The 20,964-nt window shown below is 51.4% G+C and overlaps 5 protein-coding genes across 5 annotated transcripts; 3 read left to right on the forward strand and 2 right to left on the reverse strand.

The window, feature by feature from the left end:
• Window positions 1–4,728: 4,728 nt before the first annotated feature.
• Window positions 4,729–5,625, forward strand: MIND_01243500 (uncharacterized protein; the record flags this gene model as incomplete). Its single annotated transcript, XM_037368923.1, has 4 exons — window positions 4,729–4,982; window positions 5,034–5,199; window positions 5,261–5,515; window positions 5,566–5,625. The coding sequence occupies 4 exons, from the start codon at window positions 4,729–4,731 to the stop codon at window positions 5,623–5,625; spliced, it is 735 nt and encodes a 244-aa protein (XP_037214891.1).
• A 230-nt stretch (window positions 5,626–5,855) lies between these two features.
• On the forward strand, window positions 5,856–6,394 carry MIND_01243600 (GFA domain-containing protein; the record flags this gene model as incomplete). The annotated part of the gene is made up of 2 exons (XM_037368924.1): window positions 5,856–6,108; window positions 6,156–6,394. 2 exons carry the CDS (start codon window positions 5,856–5,858, stop codon window positions 6,392–6,394), a joined length of 492 nt encoding a protein of 163 aa, XP_037214892.1.
• Window positions 6,395–6,461: 67 nt separating this feature from the next.
• Window positions 6,462–7,958, reverse strand: MIND_01243700 (F-box domain-containing protein; the record flags this gene model as incomplete). The annotated part of the gene is made up of 3 exons (XM_037368925.1): window positions 6,462–6,526; window positions 6,571–6,856; window positions 6,912–7,958. The coding sequence occupies 3 exons, from the start codon at window positions 7,956–7,958 to the stop codon at window positions 6,462–6,464; spliced, it is 1,398 nt and encodes a 465-aa protein (XP_037214893.1).
• An 8,330-nt stretch (window positions 7,959–16,288) lies between these two features.
• Window positions 16,289–17,787, reverse strand: MIND_01243800 (uncharacterized protein; the record flags this gene model as incomplete). Its single annotated transcript, XM_037368926.1, has 3 exons — window positions 16,289–16,353; window positions 16,407–16,692; window positions 16,741–17,787. The coding sequence occupies 3 exons, from the start codon at window positions 17,785–17,787 to the stop codon at window positions 16,289–16,291; spliced, it is 1,398 nt and encodes a 465-aa protein (XP_037214894.1).
• Window positions 17,788–18,572: 785 nt separating this feature from the next.
• Window positions 18,573–20,696, forward strand: MIND_01243900 (uncharacterized protein; the record flags this gene model as incomplete). Its single annotated transcript, XM_037368927.1, has 9 exons — window positions 18,573–18,669; window positions 18,717–18,757; window positions 18,806–18,988; window positions 19,041–19,201; window positions 19,246–19,388; window positions 19,435–19,631; window positions 19,680–19,992; window positions 20,040–20,525; window positions 20,569–20,696. The coding sequence occupies 9 exons, from the start codon at window positions 18,573–18,575 to the stop codon at window positions 20,694–20,696; spliced, it is 1,749 nt and encodes a 582-aa protein (XP_037214895.1).
• Between the last annotated feature and the right edge of the window lie 268 nt (window positions 20,697–20,964).

Raw genomic sequence — 20,964 nt, forward strand, 5'->3', positions numbered from 1 at the left:
GGTTGTGAAAAAAGTGGAAACTGGGTGGTCAAGTCCCAGAAACACCGAGGAACGAACCGGGACACAACAGAATCCCGCTATATTCGAGAAACGACGATGTGGTACAGAGGAGAGTGACTAAGGGCTGTGACTATGTGATGGGATGATGTAAGTAAGACTCCCAGGCTTACAGCTTGGCGTCAGCTAGTGATTGTCATAGGCCACCTGCGAGAAATTGTAGGGTGGCCCATACCCCTACCTATGGTCGGCCCGTACCCGCAAGCATGGGTGCGGGTATCCGCCTCTTCAGATGCAGGCCTCAGGTGGCCCACGATCCTGTCGGCCCATGGGCACCTGAGGCGGTCAGGTGGTCCTTCGCTGGCGACAAGGAGATCTCTGATGCCTCCTGCACATCAGAGATCTTGCTTGTCGCTTGGAAGAGCGCCAAGCTCTGCCCCAGCTCCCAGCCCCAGAGTTAGGGCTGTAGGCTGTCGCCGTATACTACGGCGTACGGCCCCCCGTAATACGGCGCCGTAGCCGTACCGTATGGCACCCTGGTGCCCAAGCATACGGTACGGCGACGGGACGGCCGTGACGCCGTAATGACCGTCCCGTATACGGTGACAGTCGCCGTATACGGCGGAGCCTCGGCTAGCGTCAATAATGATCCGAAAAGCGGTGATCCGTCAGGTATCGGACCCCCGGACGCCCGTTGCTAGGGCCCAGTCGCCGTCGGTGGTCAACAAACACGGCCTGGCTGGCCTCTCAGGCAGTCCAAAGGCGTTTGGCACTGCCGCCCGACCCGGCCCGGCCCCTCGGAGAAAGACTTTGGCCCAGGTCACACCGTGTGACTGGCCGGCCGTCACCGTAACCGTAATACGGTGTGACGGCGCCGTCCCGTACCGTAAGCGCCTTGAGCTCGAGGGCTTACGGTACGGCGTAGGGCCGTCCCGGCGCCGTCAGAGGCCGTACCGTATGCGGCCGTAGCCGTATACGGTACGGCCTACAGCCCTAGCCAGAGTGTCCAGCGGCTAGGCACTCCTACGGCCAAGACCTACAGGCCTGAGTGCGGGCCTGGAAATTCTGGGAGGCAAGCCCATACCCGCGGCCCGCGGTGGGTCACACCACCTGTGACAATCACTAGCGTCAGCCCGACATATTGTTCTCAGTCACAGGCTTCCCGTGTGTGCGTTCCTCCCTACTGGGGTGCCTGTTCCCCGTTGTTACGTGCTGCGTGTTATTGGCCCTCGGTGGCTTGACACTAGTGCCAGAGCAGATGGGCTGGGTCTTATCCGTGACATCACTCAGCTTATGTTTTATTGTCACACACTCCCTCTTTATTGCTCAACTTTTATGTTTCCCTTAACTATAGTATTTCAATCAAGTGTATGTGTTACATGTTACACAGCAAAAAAAACTCCTTGAAAAAAAATCACTAAAATTAAAATTAAAACTTTCAGCCTTTTCAGACACAAAAAAATTAAAAATTGGCAGACAGTTGACACTTTCCAATTGTTACTTTGAGTGCAAGGGTATTGTGGCAATTTACTTGGGCCACTAGAAATTGTCAAAAAAATTCTCCATTCTATTATTTTTTTTGTGCTAAAGAGCCTCAGTGCTAGGGCTAAACAAACAAATGGAAAAACAATATGACACAAGTTTGTTTTATGATTAAAAGCTGCACAATAGCTAAAGAAAGGACCAAATCAAAGGAGGCCCAAAGCAAGGTCCAAGTCGGCAAGGCCGGCACCTAGTAGTACATTGTTGGTTGATTGATGCCCCATAATGTCAATGATCATTCGTCACGCGTGATGCGTGACGGTGAAAATTTCCTCTTGTCGACCATCTTGCCAGACATCAATGGCTCGGGTCCCCGGTGGCAATGGACGGAGCGGCCACTTCATAGCCCCGTAAGTACTAGTGCTGCCACCGCGCCATTCTCCATTCTCCATCGCAGGCACATCACAACTGCAAGAACCGTGCTGGAGGCACGGGTGACGGCCCCCACAGACACAGGACGTTGGCGATGACGCGGGCTGGAGCTGTCCCCTTGACCATGACGGCGCGGCGTTGATGCAAGCGCCGACAGATAGGGCGAGGGTGTCCGCGGCATCGATTGCTTCGGGATCATGATCTGTGTGGGCCCGCGTTGATTGTCGACGGGAATGAGGGGCGCTGGTGGGCACGACGGACCTTATCCAGCGCTTTAAGCTGCCCGCCTCATTTTCGGTGTCAACGCTACTAAGCGATGTGGGGGCGAGCACATCGGAGAACTCGGAGGCTCGCTCCCGTTTCGCTTCATCTGCCATTCAAGTTCGGCGAGGCTTGACGATGTACGACGCAGCGCCCGCGTCTGTTCATATCCGAGCGGCCTCGGGGAAACCTTTTTTCAAGCGACTGCAGTTTTTGCCTTTTTGGTGTGGACAGTGTCGGCGCTAAGCGCATCCGACGCGAGGCTGCGAAGACAGGAAAGTCTGTGGACCCTCACCCCGCGCGATGGCAAGATGGAACCCTGGAATTGCCGTCTAGCGCTAGGCTCAACAGCAGCAGCACCTACGCCATCGTTTTCGCATTCGTCCCGGCAGTTTGTTCTTCGCCTCAGTCGCGGTGCAACGGGCGTAGGCGGGGTCGTCACCTAGTTGGCGTGCTGCACTTAGCTTATAAGCTTTATGCACGGCTTCGCGAGGATCCCGTCGGGATACTACCCGACTTGAACTTGAAGCTTCGGCAACTTGGCTATGGGTCCGTAGACGCGCATTCCCACACATCCACAATGGCTCAACAGACATTCACAGACATTTCGTCACCAAGGGCGGGGCCCTCTGTTTTTAAGCCGCGATGAAGCGATTGAGGATGTATCATACCAGCTCACATTGGCTCCCGCCTCTCATAGAACTCCCCTATTCTTCATTAAACTCCTCGATATGCATCCCTTGGGCCACACCGCTATTAAACGCGAGCTCAACACCGGCGCGTCGTTCCTCAATGTGCGTGTTAAATTTCGCGCCGTTTTATGACAAACTTTCATTGACAAACTGCGGTAGACTACGCGGAATGCACCCCAGCCGCCGTATTCTTCCCACCACGGCCCGCAGCGCGGCCCCCCATGCTGCACATGCCGCCCCGGGTGCCCTTCCCCACGGGTGGAACAACCATCAATATCAATTTCAGTCCACTGAGCAGGGCAACGCACGGCCACCTGCACCTGCACTTGCATCCACAAATTCGCATAGCCATCCCCAGCATCAGCATCAGCATCACGCCTCGCCCGCGGCCGCCCCACCGCCCAGCGACCCAGATGTCGCGGACCCTGGTGCCAAGGACCGCGCGCGCCAGCCGCTCGCCTGCTTCTTCTGCCGCGGGCGCAAGATCGCATGTCGTCGTGAGCCCAACGCGGCGAAGTGCAAGTGCGTCCTGCTGATTTTCTTTGTTTTTTGAGACGGTTCTGATGTGTGTGATTGTAGTACGTGTATCGCAAAGGGCAACCCGGACTGTATCTTCCCGGTGCAGTCTAACCGCGGGCTGCATCCGCGTGTAAAGGAGCAGCTGGCGCATGAGTCGGGGGTCGTCGTTATAGGAGACGGTTCGTTCCCGCGCATAAGTCACTGAGCTCGGATGTTCCAAAAGACTCGACGCTCTAACATTCTTTAATAATTTTTAATTTAGTACCTATTTCTCTGACTTATATGTCTGTACTACTAATGTATTCCCGATATTTCCACCAATATTATCTATTTCCGCTGAAAACTCAACCATGTAGAAGACTAAGTCAATATTTTGCCGGAGATCTATTCAGTCAACGGATCCGAATAATAAGATTAGACATCAGCCGCAAAATAGGGTCGGTTCACACGTGACTCACCGCGCACGGACCATCCGATGACTCCACGTGCCCGCGGAGGGCTTTTCTTTCCTCCGAACCCCCACACACAGCTGTGCGTGCACGGCCGTCTGCAGCCAGTGTCTGGTATACTTCCTCCTGGTTGGCTGGCAGCGCTGAACGATCTTCAGGACATCGAAGGATACGCCCCTGGCAACGATGGATCCAAGATGGAAGTGTCTATACTTAACTCAGAAAAAATAACTGCCACGACTCGGACTTCAAGTGGTTCTATTGCTCGCCGCTGAGCCTTGACAGCCTTTCCGCTCCGCGGCCATTCGCCCTGTCCCTGTCGTTCGTCCGTCGACGCTGATCACGCTGCAAGCAGCGCCGACACGACCATCAGCCCGGTGCCGCTGTCTGCCCATTGGTGGACGGCGCCCGCCCAAAGTCCCCTCTTTGGCGGATCCATGATGGATCGCTCGAAGATGCCAGACGCCGGGGGCCGCGCTGTGATAGGCTCAGAAGCCAGTGGTGGCGGTGGATGAAACGCGTAGATCACCCTGCAGAGTGTGAGTGGTGTAGTCATTCCCGGAGAGGACTGACTGTACCAGGCTCAGCCGTTAACTACCTCGCCAACGCGCACTACTAGTAGCAGGGTGACGTTATTGGAATGGTCTGAGGACGTGCCGGACACGACAGCCGTCGCTTGCTCGTCGAGGTATCATTCCAGTTTCGCCGCTTTAATTGGCGTCTGTCGAACTATCATAGCTCCCGACTCGAGGGGTTACGCAACCTTTGAAACGCAAAGAACTTCAAAGAAGCAGCGGATTGTATAAGTACGGCTCCGTTCTCCCTCGTACTCCATTCCCGACTCCGCTCGGCCCCAGACACTCATTCCCCTCCCTCACTCCCTCACTTGAAAAGCCATGGTCCAGCTCACTGCCCTCGTCGCTCTCTCTCTCAACGCTCTCCTCGCGTCCAGCGCTTCCCTCGCCGCCCGCAAGGACTCCAAAACCCACGGTGTAACATGTGGGTGTGACCTCAAGAAGAGCACCACCGTGTCGATGCACCTGCCCACGAACCAAACTGCGCTTGTGCAGCCCACTACACCCCCGCGCTACGTCGCGATCGGTGTCGGCTACCAAAACTATACGTGCAACAGCGCTACCTCGACCTTTGCGTGCGTGTTTTCATCACTATAATCATCAAGATCGTGCCGACGTCTTTTCAGCTCGATCGGCGCCGTGGCCACGCTGTTCGACCTGTCCTGCATTGAGGGCAAGTCCGACTTTGAGACCATCGCGCAGCGGTCTTATAACGTCTGGATATCACCTGCTGAGGGCCACGCGAAGGCGGATGTCGTTGGCGCGAAGGTCGGCACGCCTAGCATCCTCGGGGTAAGCTCTTCTCTCCTCCCTGCCATATTATAAGCAGCCGCTTATTAAGTATGTGATCTAGTACCACTACTTCATCAACTCACCCACCACCGCGGGCGCGATCAACGCCAAGTGGGACTTCACCTCGACCGGCTCGCACAAGGGCGACGCAACGGCCTTCGTCGTTGGCGCTAAGGTCGGCAACATCCCCGCGCCCGCACCGGCGGACCCGAAGGTCACCGTCGACTGGCTCATGCTCAACGGCATCCCCGGGTTCGACGCGCTCGCGAGCCAGGTCTTCCGTGTAGACACCGTTGGCGGACAGCCGCCCGCATCGGTAAGCACGATTTGGGTTTGGTATGAGGACATTGCTGAGTGTTTCTCCAGTGTGCTGCCGGCGCTGCGCCGATCCAGGTTAAGTATGTTGCCAAGTATTTCTTGTATTGAGCCGTTGTTGGTGAACCAGACAATCCTGTACTACTGCGGCATAATTAACTTGAATAAAATATTTCTCGAGGCGGAGATCGTCGGGCATATCAGACATCAGAGATTAGCCAGACTCTCAGTCGGACACGGTCAAGTCCGGGCACGGGGACACGGCTGACGCGGCTGGTGAGCGAGCATAAAGGCCCATTGGTACCACAGTACTGCACCTTTCAATAAATCTAACAACTTCAATGCCTCACACCGGTTCCTGCGCCTGCGGCCAAACGACCGTCACCCTCGCGGGGACCCATACGACCCAAGTACGACTTTCTGCTCTGATAAATGCTGATCACGCCTATTGGTACCAGGTCCTCTGCCACTGCCTCGACTGCCAGAAGGAGTCCGGCAGCGCATTCAGCGCAAACGTGGTCGAGCTCAAGACGAACGTCACTATCGCCGGCCCCGTCAAGGAGTATTTGACTAAATCGGAGTCCGGCAATACCGGTGCGCAACGAGTTGACGGCTTTGAGATGACCATGACATCGCTGTAGTTCGGCACGTCTTCTGCTCTGAGTGCGGCAGTCCGATCTCGCACGTCAGCCCTGGCTTCGGCGAGTCGCAGGGCATCCGCGCGGCGCTCTTCCCGGAGTTCAAGGATATCCCGATCGCGGCTGAACGTATGTGCTCTGCTTTCCGGGTGAAAGTCAAGACTGATGACGCAGTGTTCGTCCGTTCGCGCTGGCCCGTCATTCCCGAGTTCAAGGACAGCGCAAAGATAGAGACGATGTAATGTGTGGTCCCCGTATCACCAAGTAATTAATTCAATGCGGTTCAATGAAAAAAACAAAATGTAAGATTCAGAAGCCCCACATGTCCTCGATTCTGTGGGGAAGCATCCATTTGCGGATTTTCTTTGCAGCGTCTACCAGTGGTCAGCGATACCCGGAGAATAAAGGGGAGAGATACCTATGTCGTCTGTCATGTGCCGCTCCTCCGCTCCACTCGGATAGCGCTCCCACGAGAGGGCAAAGTCCGTCTGATCGTTGAAACTACCCTCGTGGACAATATAGATCGCACGGAGCAAGGGGCAGCGTGCGACAGCAGTAGCCAGGAGCCCTGCACGAGATGGGGCGGGGTGAACAAAAATGTCTCTGGTGCTGGCGATCGGATAGTTGAAGGCGATAGATACGTGTAACTCAGCGAGTGTAGGGGGCGCAATCGTGGCGAGCAGCTGCTCGATGAGGTCACGGAACTGGAAATGTCATTAGAGCAGAGGTCATGGGGGGAAGAAGACAACGTCAACGAACTGGGTGTGGGCCTGATTCGTGAAGTTCATCGTCGTAGCCGCAGGCATTGATGGCGAGAAAGGCTAGACGCGGAAGCGCCGTGACAACCTGGGAGAGCACATCGTGGTCCAGCAGTATGTGGCTGAGGCCCAGCGTCGTGATGCGCGCGGCCTTGTCGGGAGGGATGGCGCACAGGTCCCGGAGAGATGTGTCCAAAATCTCGTCGATGAAGAGCCGCTCAAGCTGACAGCAGTCAATGAAAGGCAGTGCGATGTCCAACGGGCCGGAAAAGGCTTGCAGACATGGGAACGTGTCTGGTGTGAGCTGAGAAAGGTCATGCTCGCCGAGGTCGTTGTCCAAGGCGTCGCTGTTGATGGCGAGGCACTTGAGGCAGCCCAGACCTGCCAGGCCCCCGAGCTTGAAGGTGTAGAACTCGTTACCGATATACACAGTGTGTAGTTGCGAAGTGTCGATCAGACGCAGATGCGCGTCGAGAGTCTGGTCGCCGTAGTAGCCAAAGCATGTTATCGCCAGCTTCTCCGTAGGCACCTCATCGCCGCCATATAGATTGGCCCAGTGGATGACGAGCTGCTTTAACGAGGGCAGGCGTGTAATGGCATGGTACGCGGGAGCGTCAAGCGCGAGTCGGTACAAGTTGAGGCGGCGCAGGTTTACAAAGTGGTCGGAAAGCTCAAGAAATAGGGCCATGAAGTGGCCACATGTCTGCCCATCCGACTCCGCTATGCGCCGCACAGGCCGGTGCCTCTGATGGTGTTCGAGTCGTATGCAGCTTAGCGACGCGCTACGCATGCAACCTGCGATCTCAGGCGCCGTAAACAGCTCGATCTTAGCGAGGCTGTGCGGGTCGGGGATGTGTGACACCAGTCCCCGGCGATTATAGCCCGGGGTGGGGTTGCAGAATCGCAGGCTGACGTGGCGGAAGAGAAGACTGCGGGCGAGACGTAGCAGCTTGCGGTTGGATGCCGCGACAGAGCGCAAGTCGGCACGTGGGAGGGCCTGCAAGACTTCGAGCCAGAGCTCGTTCGGAAGTCGGTCGTTGACGCGCATGGTGATGGTTGCTGGTCAACCCAGGAAGCATCACGTGTGATTGGCGTGTGATTTATTGAGTGAAACGTAAGCAGTGGCGTTTTCAGGCACAAAAATAGGTAATGTGTAATATTAATTGGGGCAAAAAAACATTTTAGCGTTAGAATTCGTCTAAAATAGAGTTTATCAGCACTTGGTTTTCCAAATCATTTAAGAGACAATGATCTACTGATGAGACAAATTTGAGAACAGGTTCAAATATTTTGTAGTGCAAATGAATGGCTTTCAGCACCCAGTTATTGCTGTACAGCTAGAGAACTCACAATTTTTGGAAGCAAGACCTTGGCATCCTCAAACACTATTTCTTAAATTCAGAGGCTAGTTTGAAATTTCCAAATGCCATTTGTTGTAATGTGCCGAAAATTTTCGGCAGTCACACTCGGAGGCCTTGGACGCCGAAAATCTCAATTCGGCGCCGATGTCACACACTTTTTGGACGCCGAATTGATTAAAATACTACAGTATAGCACACCTGTGAATCCCACATGACCCTTCTAGTTAGGCAGGGAGGTACACTGCACCTCCCATCCTAACTAGCAAGAAACTGCTCAAACTCCCTACGCTGTGATAAATACTGCAATAAAGTTGCAATAAAGTCAATAGTTCAGATAAAAGACCTTGGAGCGATAAGTCCGCTCATGGCTGATGTCTAAGATTATCAGCTGTGATGCCATCAGCCCTTTCAAAAAAAAAAAAAAGGCAATTTTGCTTCTAGACTGTCCAGACACAAGTCCAATGAAGCATTTCTATAACACTTGATATAATAAATCATTAGATCAGTTTCCAAAAAAGGAACTTTTGATCTTCCAAACCGTTCTGACAAAGTTATTGAAAATTGGATTCATATATATATTTACAATCTCACATATGGACACTTACAAAACTAATATAAACATAACTAATATCACTAGTGATCTGTCAGGGGAAACCCTGATGCCGTCACTTGATCCCATCAAGCGCCGCGTTGTGGAAGTAAAGGCTGGCCTTGAGTTCGATAGAATTTCCCGGCAACTCCTTAGGGTTCAAGGTCAAGCTCGAGGCCCCTGCTCCTCACGTTCTGACGAGTGGGCCGTCTCCTGCGGTCTTCTCCATTTCCGAGGGAAGATTGTCGTACCAAAGGACAAGGACCTTCGGAGACGCATCATCGAGCTCTGCCATGACACTCGAGTCGCCGGACACGCAGGTCGCTTCAAGACCTTGGACTTGGTCTCCCAGAACTACTGGTGGCCCCAAATGTCTCGCCATATCGGCCGGTATGTTGCAACCTGCGACTTGTGCTGTCGCACGAAGGCGCTCCGGAGACTGCCCCATGGAGAACTGCACCCCACGGAAACGCCCCCGGAACGCTGGCATACCGTTTCCGTTGACTTCATCGTAGAGCTCCCCGAGGCTCATGGGTACGACGCGGTCATGGTAGTCGTCGATGCTCTTGGCAAACGCGCTCACTTCACTGAGTGCCATACGACGGTAGACGCAGTCGGAGCCGGCCGGTTATACTATCGGAATATCTGGAGGCACCACGGAACCCCCGAGAAGTACATCTCAGATCGCAGTTCGCAGTTCATCGCTGACTTCACACGCAAACTCTGGCAGTGATCGACTAAGGGCCCCTTTTTTCAGCTCTGAGATGTGCAAGGGCCTTGCAAGGCCCAGGGGCCCTTTCAAAGGGGCCACAGCAAGGGGCCCTTAGGCTAGGCGAGGAAACAAAATACATAAATATATATATTGTGTTTTGATATATAATTGCCTCTTTTATATACCATGATAAGGTATCCTTGAGACCAGGATTCAATTAAGGTGAAAATAGATGTTCTAAGAGGTCTTTCTACTGGCAATGTCACAAGTGTCACACTATTTGATACCATCACAGGCCCTTGCAAGGTCCTTAGACTGTTAGCAAAAGAGGCAAGGACCTTGTGAAAGGCCCCCAAGGGCCCTTATGAGACAAGGGCCCCTGCCCCCTTGGTCGATCACTGAACTCTGGTGCTTAATCGGTATCAAGCCCGCCACATCCACGGCTTACCACCCGCAGACCGACGGACAGACCGAACGCGTTAACCAGGAGCTTGAGCAGTACATCCGGATCTTCACCAACTACCAACAAGACGACTGGGACGAGCTTATCCCTGCCGCTGAGTTCGCCTATAACAATCATGTTCACTCCTCCACTCAACAGGTACCTTTCATGACGGACACTGGTCGACTCCCCCGAATGGGCTTCGAACCTGGTGCCCGCTCAGAGTTGGAGTCAGTGAATGAGTTTCGCGATTGGATAGCGAACGGCGTCTCCAAAGCAAAGGCCGTGCTCGTTAAAGCTAAGGACGAGTATAAACGGTACTACGATCGGAGACGTTCGGACGCTCCAAAAATCCAAGTTGGTGACAAGGTTTGGCTCTGACATTAGGACGACTCGGCCATCCGAGAAGTTCTCCCACAAGCGCCTCGGACCGTTCAAGGTGCTCGCAGAGGTCAGCAAGGGCGCCTACAAGCTAGACCTCCCCCCGCGCTACTCCAAGCTCGACCCGGTCTTCCCCGTTGTTAAGCTCGAACCTGCTAAGGACGACCCCTTCGATGGACGACCCGGTTACGACGAGCCGCCCCCCGAACTAGAGGACGGAGTCCCCGAATGGGAAGTCGAGGAAATCTTGGATGCCAGGATAAGGTATAAGCGTCTTAACTACTTCGTCAGGTGGAAAGGCTACGATGCTTCACACGACTCATGGGTTCGGTTCGACCGTGTCTTCGCGCCAGACAAGATTACGGACTTCTATCGGAGATACCCAGGTAAACCACGGCATATCCCCTCAGCAACCCTCGACTCGCTGCCCTTTCGGACCACCTGTTAATCCCACATATCCCTTGTAGTTAGAATGTACACTACAGCGTGGTGTGCATTCTAACTACAAATGTTTCTGTAAATGGCCCAATGCTGCAATAAATAGAGTTTAAAGTTGCAATAAATGTAATAATTCTGGGGCCTAAGACTTGAATGCTAAGTCGGCAACCTACGCTGCAATATCTGCTATAAATATTAAGCTAACAGATCATTGAGGCTTGCCAAAAAAGGCAATTTCAGTTGAAAGGACTATAAGGCTGTCAGGGGAAACCTGATGCCGTCACTTGATCCCATCAAGCGCTGCGTCTCCGCTCACGCGTCTCCACTCGCGTCTCCGTGTCTCCACCCGAGTCTCTGTATTCCTGCACCCTAACGCTCCTCCTCCACTTCTCCCACCACATCCCGCATCCTATCATTACTCCGGTCACTAGTATATAGTAGTGCACCTGAGCAGAGGGCTCCTTGGCTTGTCCTCTAAGGATTCCCCCTCTGCTCAGGTGAGTCTGTAGCGTCCCTTCCTGTTGTAGTAGTTTCACTAAGGATTCCCCCTCTGCTCAGGACTCTGATTTCGAGCCTCGCGAGGTTGCCCTTACAAAGGCGTGTAGACTGTAATATCTACTATCTCTGTGATATATTATGATTACATCATTGAAAGTTACCAAAAGAAGAAATGCTTAGTATTAAGGATCTAGTACTTAAGTAACTATAATATATGACACTGTTATATGACATCTTACTATATTTGTTATATTATATCATACTATTCATATTGATGGTACTCATTTCAGCTCTATATGTGCTGTTACACAGTGTTATATCATATGTGCTGTGACAGGTGTGACATATCTCTTAAAAAGGAAATTTTCGCCATTTGACAGTACAATCATCAGATAATGTCACAAAGTGTCACAAAATTAAAGTTATACATTTTGACTATATGAACAACTTTCATTAAGTGACTTGGACCGATAGTGGCAGCTCAGTAATTATGTTAGCATTGGCCAATTATTAGCTGATTTATGCCTTATACAGTGATTTACTATGTAGACAACCCACATAGGTTATTGAAGCACCACTAAGGGTATGAACAACTTTCATTAAGTGACTTGGACCGATAGTGGCAGCTCAGTAATTATGTTAGCATTGGCCAATTATTAGCTGATTTATGCCTTATACAGTGATAATTTACTATGTAGACAACCCACATAGGTTATTGAAGCACCACTAAGGGTACCTGAATATTAAGACCAGTACCCTTTAACATATAATATTATTAGTATACCTATACCATCTCCTGATGATTCATCATAACTATTGATGATGAAATTTGTCCACCAAATCTGTATGAATTTAAATGATTGTTGTACTGGTAGGTAGCTATTTACTTAAGCTTTAGATGTTCTGATGTGATCATAGTCCTATATCTTAATACTCCAATATTATGCCACTTTTCCCCTGGTTTCCATGTTTTAAATTGGATCAGGCACAATGATCACTTGATATGTTGCTATGAAATGCATGGATAATCATGATCCAAGTTGCATTCAGGTCTAATAGATGTCCATAGTAGCTGTGTGTACCCCCCATAATTTTATATATCATATGCACCTGTATCCATAGCATAAATTCTATCACTCTAATCTCTTAATAACCTACTTGAAGGTGAAGGGTCCCCTGATGGGATTAAAGTGGGAAATATTTAGAGGGATCCCCTTATGAAATGGTATGCCTTACATCATATACTATGTCCAGAAAATCCTGTTATGCTCTATTAGACTGATGAATACTACTATATATTATATTGGCAATGGAGCTATGATCTATGATTTGATTGGAGATCAAATATGTAGAACTCGGCAAATATGGTGTATACACATACCCACATACTCTGATTGATCTCTTTATATTTCCAGAGGATGAATTGGGGTCAATATTCCGAGATGAGTTGAGTGCAGAACAGGTTTACATGAATGGTGGGGTCTATAGACTGAGCACCAGACATTAAGATGCATAGATGAGGATATTTGGATGTCTAGTAGGACTCCATACTATAATACATTGTGGTTGTGGCATGTGTTGCTACAGGTAGCTGAACAGAGGGTAGGTATGCATAGAGCAAAAGAGAGTGCCTTCGCTATTACAACAGGTCAGAAATTAATTTCAAGTATGATGCAAGCCTTGAGCCTAGAATTGTATAGGGCTCCAAATGAACCTGTCCAGCACTTGAATCAACCTTATATCTGTTCTGGATCCCTCACAGTACTATTATCAGTGTTATCTACCACAAAGATGATGGGTTCACCATAGCATCACTCATGCTGTTCGAGGAAATCTAAGGATATATACTGGTAGGGGTATGCTCCACCTCCCAGAAACTGGTGGCCCTGACCCTCTAGCATATCTCTATCCTGTGCTATATAGCACCTAAGGTCTTTGGGAATTGAATTACCCTAACACCTGCTGTATGGTCATAAATGAGTGGAGGCATGGTGGACCATCCTATGGTCTCAGATTAACTTAGATCATGAGATTCCATGCATGTCACCCTAAGATATCAGCAAAATACTGTTCAACTTGGTATTTTAACATGCTTGGCAGTGAATAGCTCAGGGTAATAGTAATGAATGATACAGAGACGAGAGCTGAAGGATAGATAGATGGTACACCTTTCAAATGAACTCTCTCCTAGCTTTATCCGCCAAGGCTAGCTGGAGATCTGTGCTTATCATAGGGATCAATACCACTGATGAGTGGATGTATTGCATTATTAGTGCCACATTCACTAGGAATTAAGAAGGAATACATCAGAGCCTTAGGTCAGAGTAGGCAAACTTACAAGTCAGCTACCTTATATTTTAAAAGTACCAAATATTCTCTTTTTCAGGACCGAAGGGTCAATATAGTAATTATACAATATGATAATAATCAACATATCTGATCAATCAATAGTAATTTAAGACCCTTCCTGCTAGTACTTGATTCATGCTTTTAGCTCAAGTAGCTATAAAGATAGAGGCCCATCAGTTATACATGAGCTAGTGATGGGTTAGTGCTCACCCATCATTGAGCTGCCACCATAGGTTACTTAAAGAAAAGGTGGTTATATAGTCAAAATATACAACTTTGATTTGTGACAATGTGTGACATTCTCTGATGATTTTCCCGTCAAATGGCGAAAATTTCCTTTTTAAGAGATATGTGACACTTATGACCTGATATGACACTGTGTAACAAAACCAGTACCATCAATACATATAGTATCACATAATATCACAAATATAGTAAGATGTTATATAACAGTGTCATATCTTATAGTTACTTAGGTACTAGATCCTGCCGTATAGTAATACCAACTCTTTCCTTTTTTGGTAACTTTCAATGATGTAATCATAATATGTTACTGGAGATAGCAGATATTACAGTCTACACACATTATAGTGCCTTTTCAATGATCTGTTAGCTTAATATTTATAGCAGATATTGCAGCATAGGTTGCCGACTTAGCATTCAAGTCTTGTGCCCTAGAATTATTACATTTATTGCAACTTTAAACTCTATTTATTGCAGCATTGGGCCATTTACAGAAACATTTGTAGTTAGAATGCACACCACGCTGTAGTGTACATTCTAACTACAAGGGATATGTGGGATTAACAGGTGTTTCGGACTATGCAGCGGGACGCCGCATTCAAAGGGGGGGTGATGTCACGGGAACCCCTGCTTCGGCCTCCTTCGGACCGTCCGAGCGCATCCGAGGCACATCCAACCGGCGCCCCTCGGACGCTCCGACCCACCCCGACCATCGTCCACAGCCTCCTTCGCCCGCACAATCACTGATCCGTCAAGACCCTCCCAACGATCACCTTGGGACAGAGCCTGCGACGCCGCTCAGGCCTTCTGCACTCTACGTCGGCAGTTACGGACGACCAGTATATAGTTGGCACCCTAGCAGGCGGACCCTTAGAGTTTCTTCTCTTTTGATCCTCCCCTGCTAGGTCGGTCCCTCCGTGTATTTCCGTAGCTTTTATTCACGCTTTGGATCCTCCCCTGCTAGGCTTTTGTCGTCGGGGTCTCCAGGGTTGCCCTTACAGGTAGCCGGGAGGGTGATGGCAGCCGGCTCTTTCCCCACTACCAAGACCCCTTGGTAGCCATATTTAGTGGGGTGCCCACTACTGGCTCAACCCCCTCTAGTTAGAGGGAGATAGTACCCTACTCTATCCCTCTAACTAGAGGGTATTAGGGTGCACCATAGGTGGGTTCCCCTGACACATCCATCAATATCATTAAACCTTCAATCAGCCTGGCTAGGTGTACTTATGTTAGTGCTTAAACTGGTTGGTCCTCATTGTGTGCTGAATATTTGTACTATGGACTGATTATTATCTGACTTAGTTAAGAAAAAAAAAAGATAGGTCAAATCCGATATCCCAGTTATTCACTGCATGCCTATCCTACATGTGAGAGATAGAACACAGATATCTAACTTACCGTCTACAGCCTCTACTGCCAGCACTATCACCGATCTATTAAGAACCTTCCAATGGTTGCCTTAGGATAAGGCAAAAACATATTTGATCATCCTACTAGGGTGAGGAGAACCTTAATATATATATTTATGTATGGGTGGTACTTCTGAATGCTATATAAGTTCTACAAGAAACATATTTCAACTTGAGCCAGCTAGAGGACAAAAAGGCAACATGGGAGCTGGGGATTTTATGTAGGGCTCAAAATATTTAATATTCATTTACACCCCTAGGTAAACTAGATGGAAATGGTTACATTTAAAAATGGTTAAAAATGGTAATATAATGATATAAATGATCAGCAATTTTATGGTACATACTTGAGTAAGTTGAGTTTATAATGTTTATTTAACTGACATTCATGTTCTAGATGGGCATGTAGGTCAAGATTCATTGCCTTTGACTTATTTGATGCCAGATTATGTGATGGATTCCTTCAAGAGAAAGCCTACAAATGCAACAACTATCTATATTCATGTGGAATGTATGTCCTACACTAGTATGCATTTGGTAGCCAGACATATATTCATCGTAGTAACGCTCAATGGTACATGGGTGAGGTAGCAGTTGTCTTGTTAGCCCCCCCCACCCACAACCCCTGGGTAAACATCAAATAACTACTTTATCAACATTTGAATGAGAAACAAGCATGGAGGCGGGTCTACTTCCGGTGTATTTAAGTACTGTATATAACACAACCCCAGAACAATAAGTAGGACACCAGGTAAACATATCCCATATCCCTGCTAGCATGGCTCCACAGGGAGAACAACCCATTGTATAGGTGATTATATTTCAGTTTTTCCGAGGCTAATAATGGGTCAGGTAGATGCACAATAGCCTTGGGATGCTTGTAGTGTACAAGTCTACTACAGGACTACAAATGGAGAAGTACCCACTTCAAGAAGCACCCACTTCAGGAAGCTCTCTTAGAAGCCCCACATCTCCGCGATCCGGTGCGGGAGCATCCACTGACGGAGCTTGGTGGCCTTCCCTGTCGGCAATATTAATATTGAAATTCTGATCCAGAGAAGGGAGGGAACCTACCGACGTCCTCTGTCGTGTGCCGCTCCTCGAATCCCCCAGGATGGCGCTCCCATGACATCGCAAACGCCGCTTCCCCGCCTCGGCTTCCATCGAGCACGATGTAAATCGCCCTCAGCAGCGGGCAGCGTATGAGTCCTGCAGCGAGGGGGCCCGCGTGGGAGGGGGCGGGGTCGGCGAAGATCTGCTTCGTAGTGGCGATCGAATCTGTCCAGTACAACGTCACATGCAATTCCGTGAGTGTGGCTGGCGCGACGGTGGCCAGCAGCTGGTCGATGAGGTCACGTCCCTGATAAATATGAGGAATCCCAATCATACAGCGAGCACTGCGACGCACTGGCAGCTCCTCATAGAGTGGACGTTCCTCGTACCATTCGGCGTCGTAGTCGCAGGCGGATATGGCGAGGACAGTGAGGTTCGGGAACATGTTCACGATTCGGCATAGCTCTTCGTGCTCCAGTGAAATGTTGTTGATGCCGAGCGTCGTAATGCATGCAGCCTTGTCCGGCGCAATCGTCACGTACCGCAGTGATGTGTCATATAACTCGTCTATAAACAGCCGTTCAAGGTGGCAGTTTTCAATGAAGTGCAATGCGAAGTCGAGCAGGCCAGAGAACGCCCGTAGCCGCGGGAAGGTGGTAGGTGTGAGCCGCGACAGATCGTGGTGCCCAAGATCGCTTCCAAGACTGGCACTGTTGATTGCGAGGCGCTCGAGGTTATCCAAGCGCGTGAGGCCATCCAATGTGAAAGTCTCATCGTTGAAGCCTACGTACACGGTGTGCAGTAGTGAAGGGTCGATGAGCCGCAGGTTTGAATCAAGACCCAGTCTTCCGTAGTAGCTCAGACATACAAGCTCCAGCCTCCTGGTCGGTAATTCTCCGAACCATAAATCCGTCCAGTTTATGACGAGCTCCTTCAGCGCCGGCAGGTTGGCAACGGCGTGGTATGCAGCGTGGTCGAGCACGAGGTTGTCCAACTCGAGTCGACGGAGGTTAGCGAAGCGCCGGGAATGCTCCAGAAAAAGCGCCAGGAAATGGCCGCAAGCACGCGTTTCGCCGTCGGCTAGGCGTAGGACGGGCTGCCGCTCTTGCATCTCGTGTATACGGACGCAGCGCAGGCGGCCGCTCCGCGCGCGCGAGGCAATGTCAGGTGATGTGAATAGTGCGATTCTCGCTAAACTGTCTGCAGCGGGGATGTGCGGGTTCCAGCGCCCGTCGCCTGGGATAGGCGTGCAGAAGCGGATTTTGACGTGGCGGAAAAGGAAATCGCGAGCGAGATGGAGTAGTGTTCTGTTGGATGCAGCGACGGAGCGCAGCTCCATCTGTGAGAGGTGCTGCATGACTTCGAGCCAGAGTTCGTTCGGAAATCGGCCGCTGACGGACATGGTGATGGTTGCTGGTCAAGCCAAGAAGGATCACGTGTAATTCAGAGTGCGACGATCAGTGACGTCACATCATCTCATCATCTTCGTTAGCAACGACGACGACCGTGACGTGTCCTGGTCCCTCGTCCCTCGCCCTGCTTCTCGTCGAGGCCACTCCACCCTATTCTACAGCGCAAACGAGTTTCAGGCTCTCAGCAGCCGACGTTGGCGAGCATATGGGCCGTCGACAGCACGGGCCCCATCTGCCGCTTGGCGCGACTCGGATGGCGTGATCAGCGTGGTAGTCATCTTTCTTTGCCCCAGCCAACAACCTCTGAATGACGACACACAAGTAACGGAGGGGCGTGGCGCGACGAACGGAGGCGGGGACGGAGCGGCAAGGACAAAACGACAGGATGGAACGAAAGCTGGTGGAGTCGTTGGGTGCGCGGCCCTGGTTGCGACAGCTCCCGCATGTATGTCTGACCTGAAATGTTCTGCCAGGATTGAATGCTGAGGATTGACAGAAACGCATTCCGCCCCCCGTATCTTGACATGTGATGCCTATCCACAGGTGTCGCGTGTCCTTAAAGGCGCGGATGTCCCCGTCCGCTCCTCCATCGACCTTTCTCCGTCTCTTCCTCGCTTTCGAATTCTCCACCTTTTTCGTTCTCTTCAACGCATACCTTCGTTTAACGTTACCCCGGCCGGCCTGATTCTGTCTTGCTTTTTCGTTTTCTTCTCTCCCAGCCGGCCTACTTCAGTACCCTTAAGAACACTACTCATCCTGCTACAACGTTTACACCATGTTTTCCCCGTTCCTCCTCCTTATCCCTTTCCTCACTGGCATTAACGCTGCCAATGACTGGAGCAAGCCGTGCATTAGCGGCTCCTGCTCATATGGTACTCCCTTAATCTTCCCAATAGCTGCATCTCATCATCTCCCCCAGATTTAACGACGAACGGCACCGCCTCGGGAACCGTCACTATCGTGCGTCCGTCGTTTGCTTCTCCCACTCATGGCTGACCACCTCTGGAGTGGGGTGCGGCAACAGCCATCAGCGATATCACCACCGCCGCGGACTGGGAGATCCTGGGGTGCGACCCCACTGCGCTTTCGCAGTCCATCCGGCTGGTGTGCAAGTCTGCCGACTCGAAGAAATGCGACCATCTCTATGACGCAAATGGCGCAGTAGGAAAGATAGTGCGCCTACCCGAGAATGTGTGCCTTCTTTCTGCTACGGCAGTGACAAAATCTGACAAAGTTGTGATAGTGCGGGAAGAATGCGTTTGCGCGCGTGTCTAAAGCCTGGGTGCCCGCCGACCAGTCCATTCCCGCGGGTGTTAAGCCGCGCATCGTTCGCCGAGACGGGAAGGCTCCGCAGGTCAAGGCGCTTGCGTTGGATACCAACTTCGCGAGTGTCGACCAGACCAAGTAAGTCATTTCAGGTCTGCCAGGGCTGACTTGAATGGCTTTAGGACCGGCGTCGTCAACATCATGATCCAAGGCGCGAATGTCCCCGGCGCCAAGTCTGCCACCCCACTCAACGTCCCACCTTCGCGTCGACACACCCGGCTGTCCCAGCGTAGCCTGCTGGGGTCGGTCAAGGACGCACTCAAGTGTACGTGATTCTCAAAAGAGAGTATGGTTGCACTGACAAGTTTCAGCGGTCGTGTCTAATTCGATCAGCGCGAAGAAGACGGTGAACCTCAAGCCGCTGGATGTGAAGAAGACGATTCCCTTGATCAACAAGAGCGTTAGCTGCGGCGCGACGACGGCTAGGCTCTCTGCGACCTTGGATGCGAGCGCGCATGCGGTTGCGAGTATCGGCGTCGCTGCTGCTGGCACCATCATCCCGCCCAAGGTGTGTTCTCTTTCCTGCTCAGCGGATATGTTCCTCATACTTTCTCAGCTCACCGACTTCGGACTTGTCACCGGCCTCACCGCCAGCGTTAATGGTGTACTCGACATCAACGCCGACGTTGCTGGTTCCATCGATTCGGGCAAGATACAGCTCGTCAACGTCGGCGTGCCGGGGCTCGACTTCCCCGGTATCCTCACGATCGGGCCGTCTTTCCAAGTCAACGCACAGCTGACCGGCGCGTTCGACGTCAACCTCGATATGAAGGTCGGCATCGTGTTCAATGTGGATAATGCACAGATCGCGTTCCCGCCCGGGAGCTCGGCCAACCCCGCGGGCAAGGCCTTTTCTGTCGGGAATACCCGTGAGCCCTTACTCTACAGGAGAAGATGTTGATCAATCTGGGCTTAGCTTTGACGCTGTCCGCTTCCCCGAGCGTGAAGGCCACTGGCACGGTCGCGGCACACCTCATTCCCTCGCTCAATCTCGGCATTTCCGCGCTGGGCGGCAAGGCGGAGGCGACCGTGCACATGGACCTCGATACCAGCGCCTCCCTCAAGCTGTCACTGGAGGCATCCGCTAACGCTGCGACGACTCTGCTCACCAAGACGCCTGCTCCGGCAGCCACGGGTGCGAGTGCTGGAGCAGCTGTGGCCAACGCAGCCGCGGCTGCGGGCCAAGGCGGCAGCGGCGCAGGTGAACGCGGCGCTGGCGGCAGCTGTCGCGCACAAGAGTCGGAACGAGAGCGACAAGCGGGCGGTGACGGGCAGCTTCGGCGGGTGCGTCGCGGTGGACGCGGGGGTCGATGTGAGCGTCGGCGCGGACGGGAGCTTCTTCGGCCTGTTCAGCAAGAGCGTGAACAAGTCGCTGTTCAGCAAGGAGTTCGAGATATTCAAGGTGTGTTCCTGAGCGGAAGAAAAGAAGTGCTTATTGTGGATAGAAATGTTTCGGCTCTGCGAAGCGCTCGGTCCTCGAACGCGATTCCGCCCGCGCTATCGAGCGTCGCGCGCTGTCCTGCCCTGCGGCGAAGGTCGGCGCGCCTGCTGCTGTGGTGGATGGCACTGTTAGTGCCTCGGCGTGAGTTGTTGCTTGTTTTCTCCAACAACAATTGTCCGACTGACGGCGCGGCAGGATCAAGGCACTATGAACAAGTCTTTCCGAATACCAATGACCATTTACGCCAATGACTGACTACGTGCTTTGGCTATACTTATTTCAATAATTCTCTTCTATGTTTATTCATAATTAATTGAGATGTCGTTCTTTTTTATAAGAGCATCAGGAAACATCCAATTTCCCACTTTACCTTGCTTAAACTTTTATTTGTGAACTTAAG

Source organism: Mycena indigotica (assembly GCF_014461135.1).
Source record: "Mycena indigotica strain 171206Taipei chromosome Unknown Mind.scaff0012, whole genome shotgun sequence".
NCBI classification, from domain to species: Eukaryota; Fungi; Basidiomycota; class Agaricomycetes; order Agaricales; family Mycenaceae; genus Mycena; species Mycena indigotica.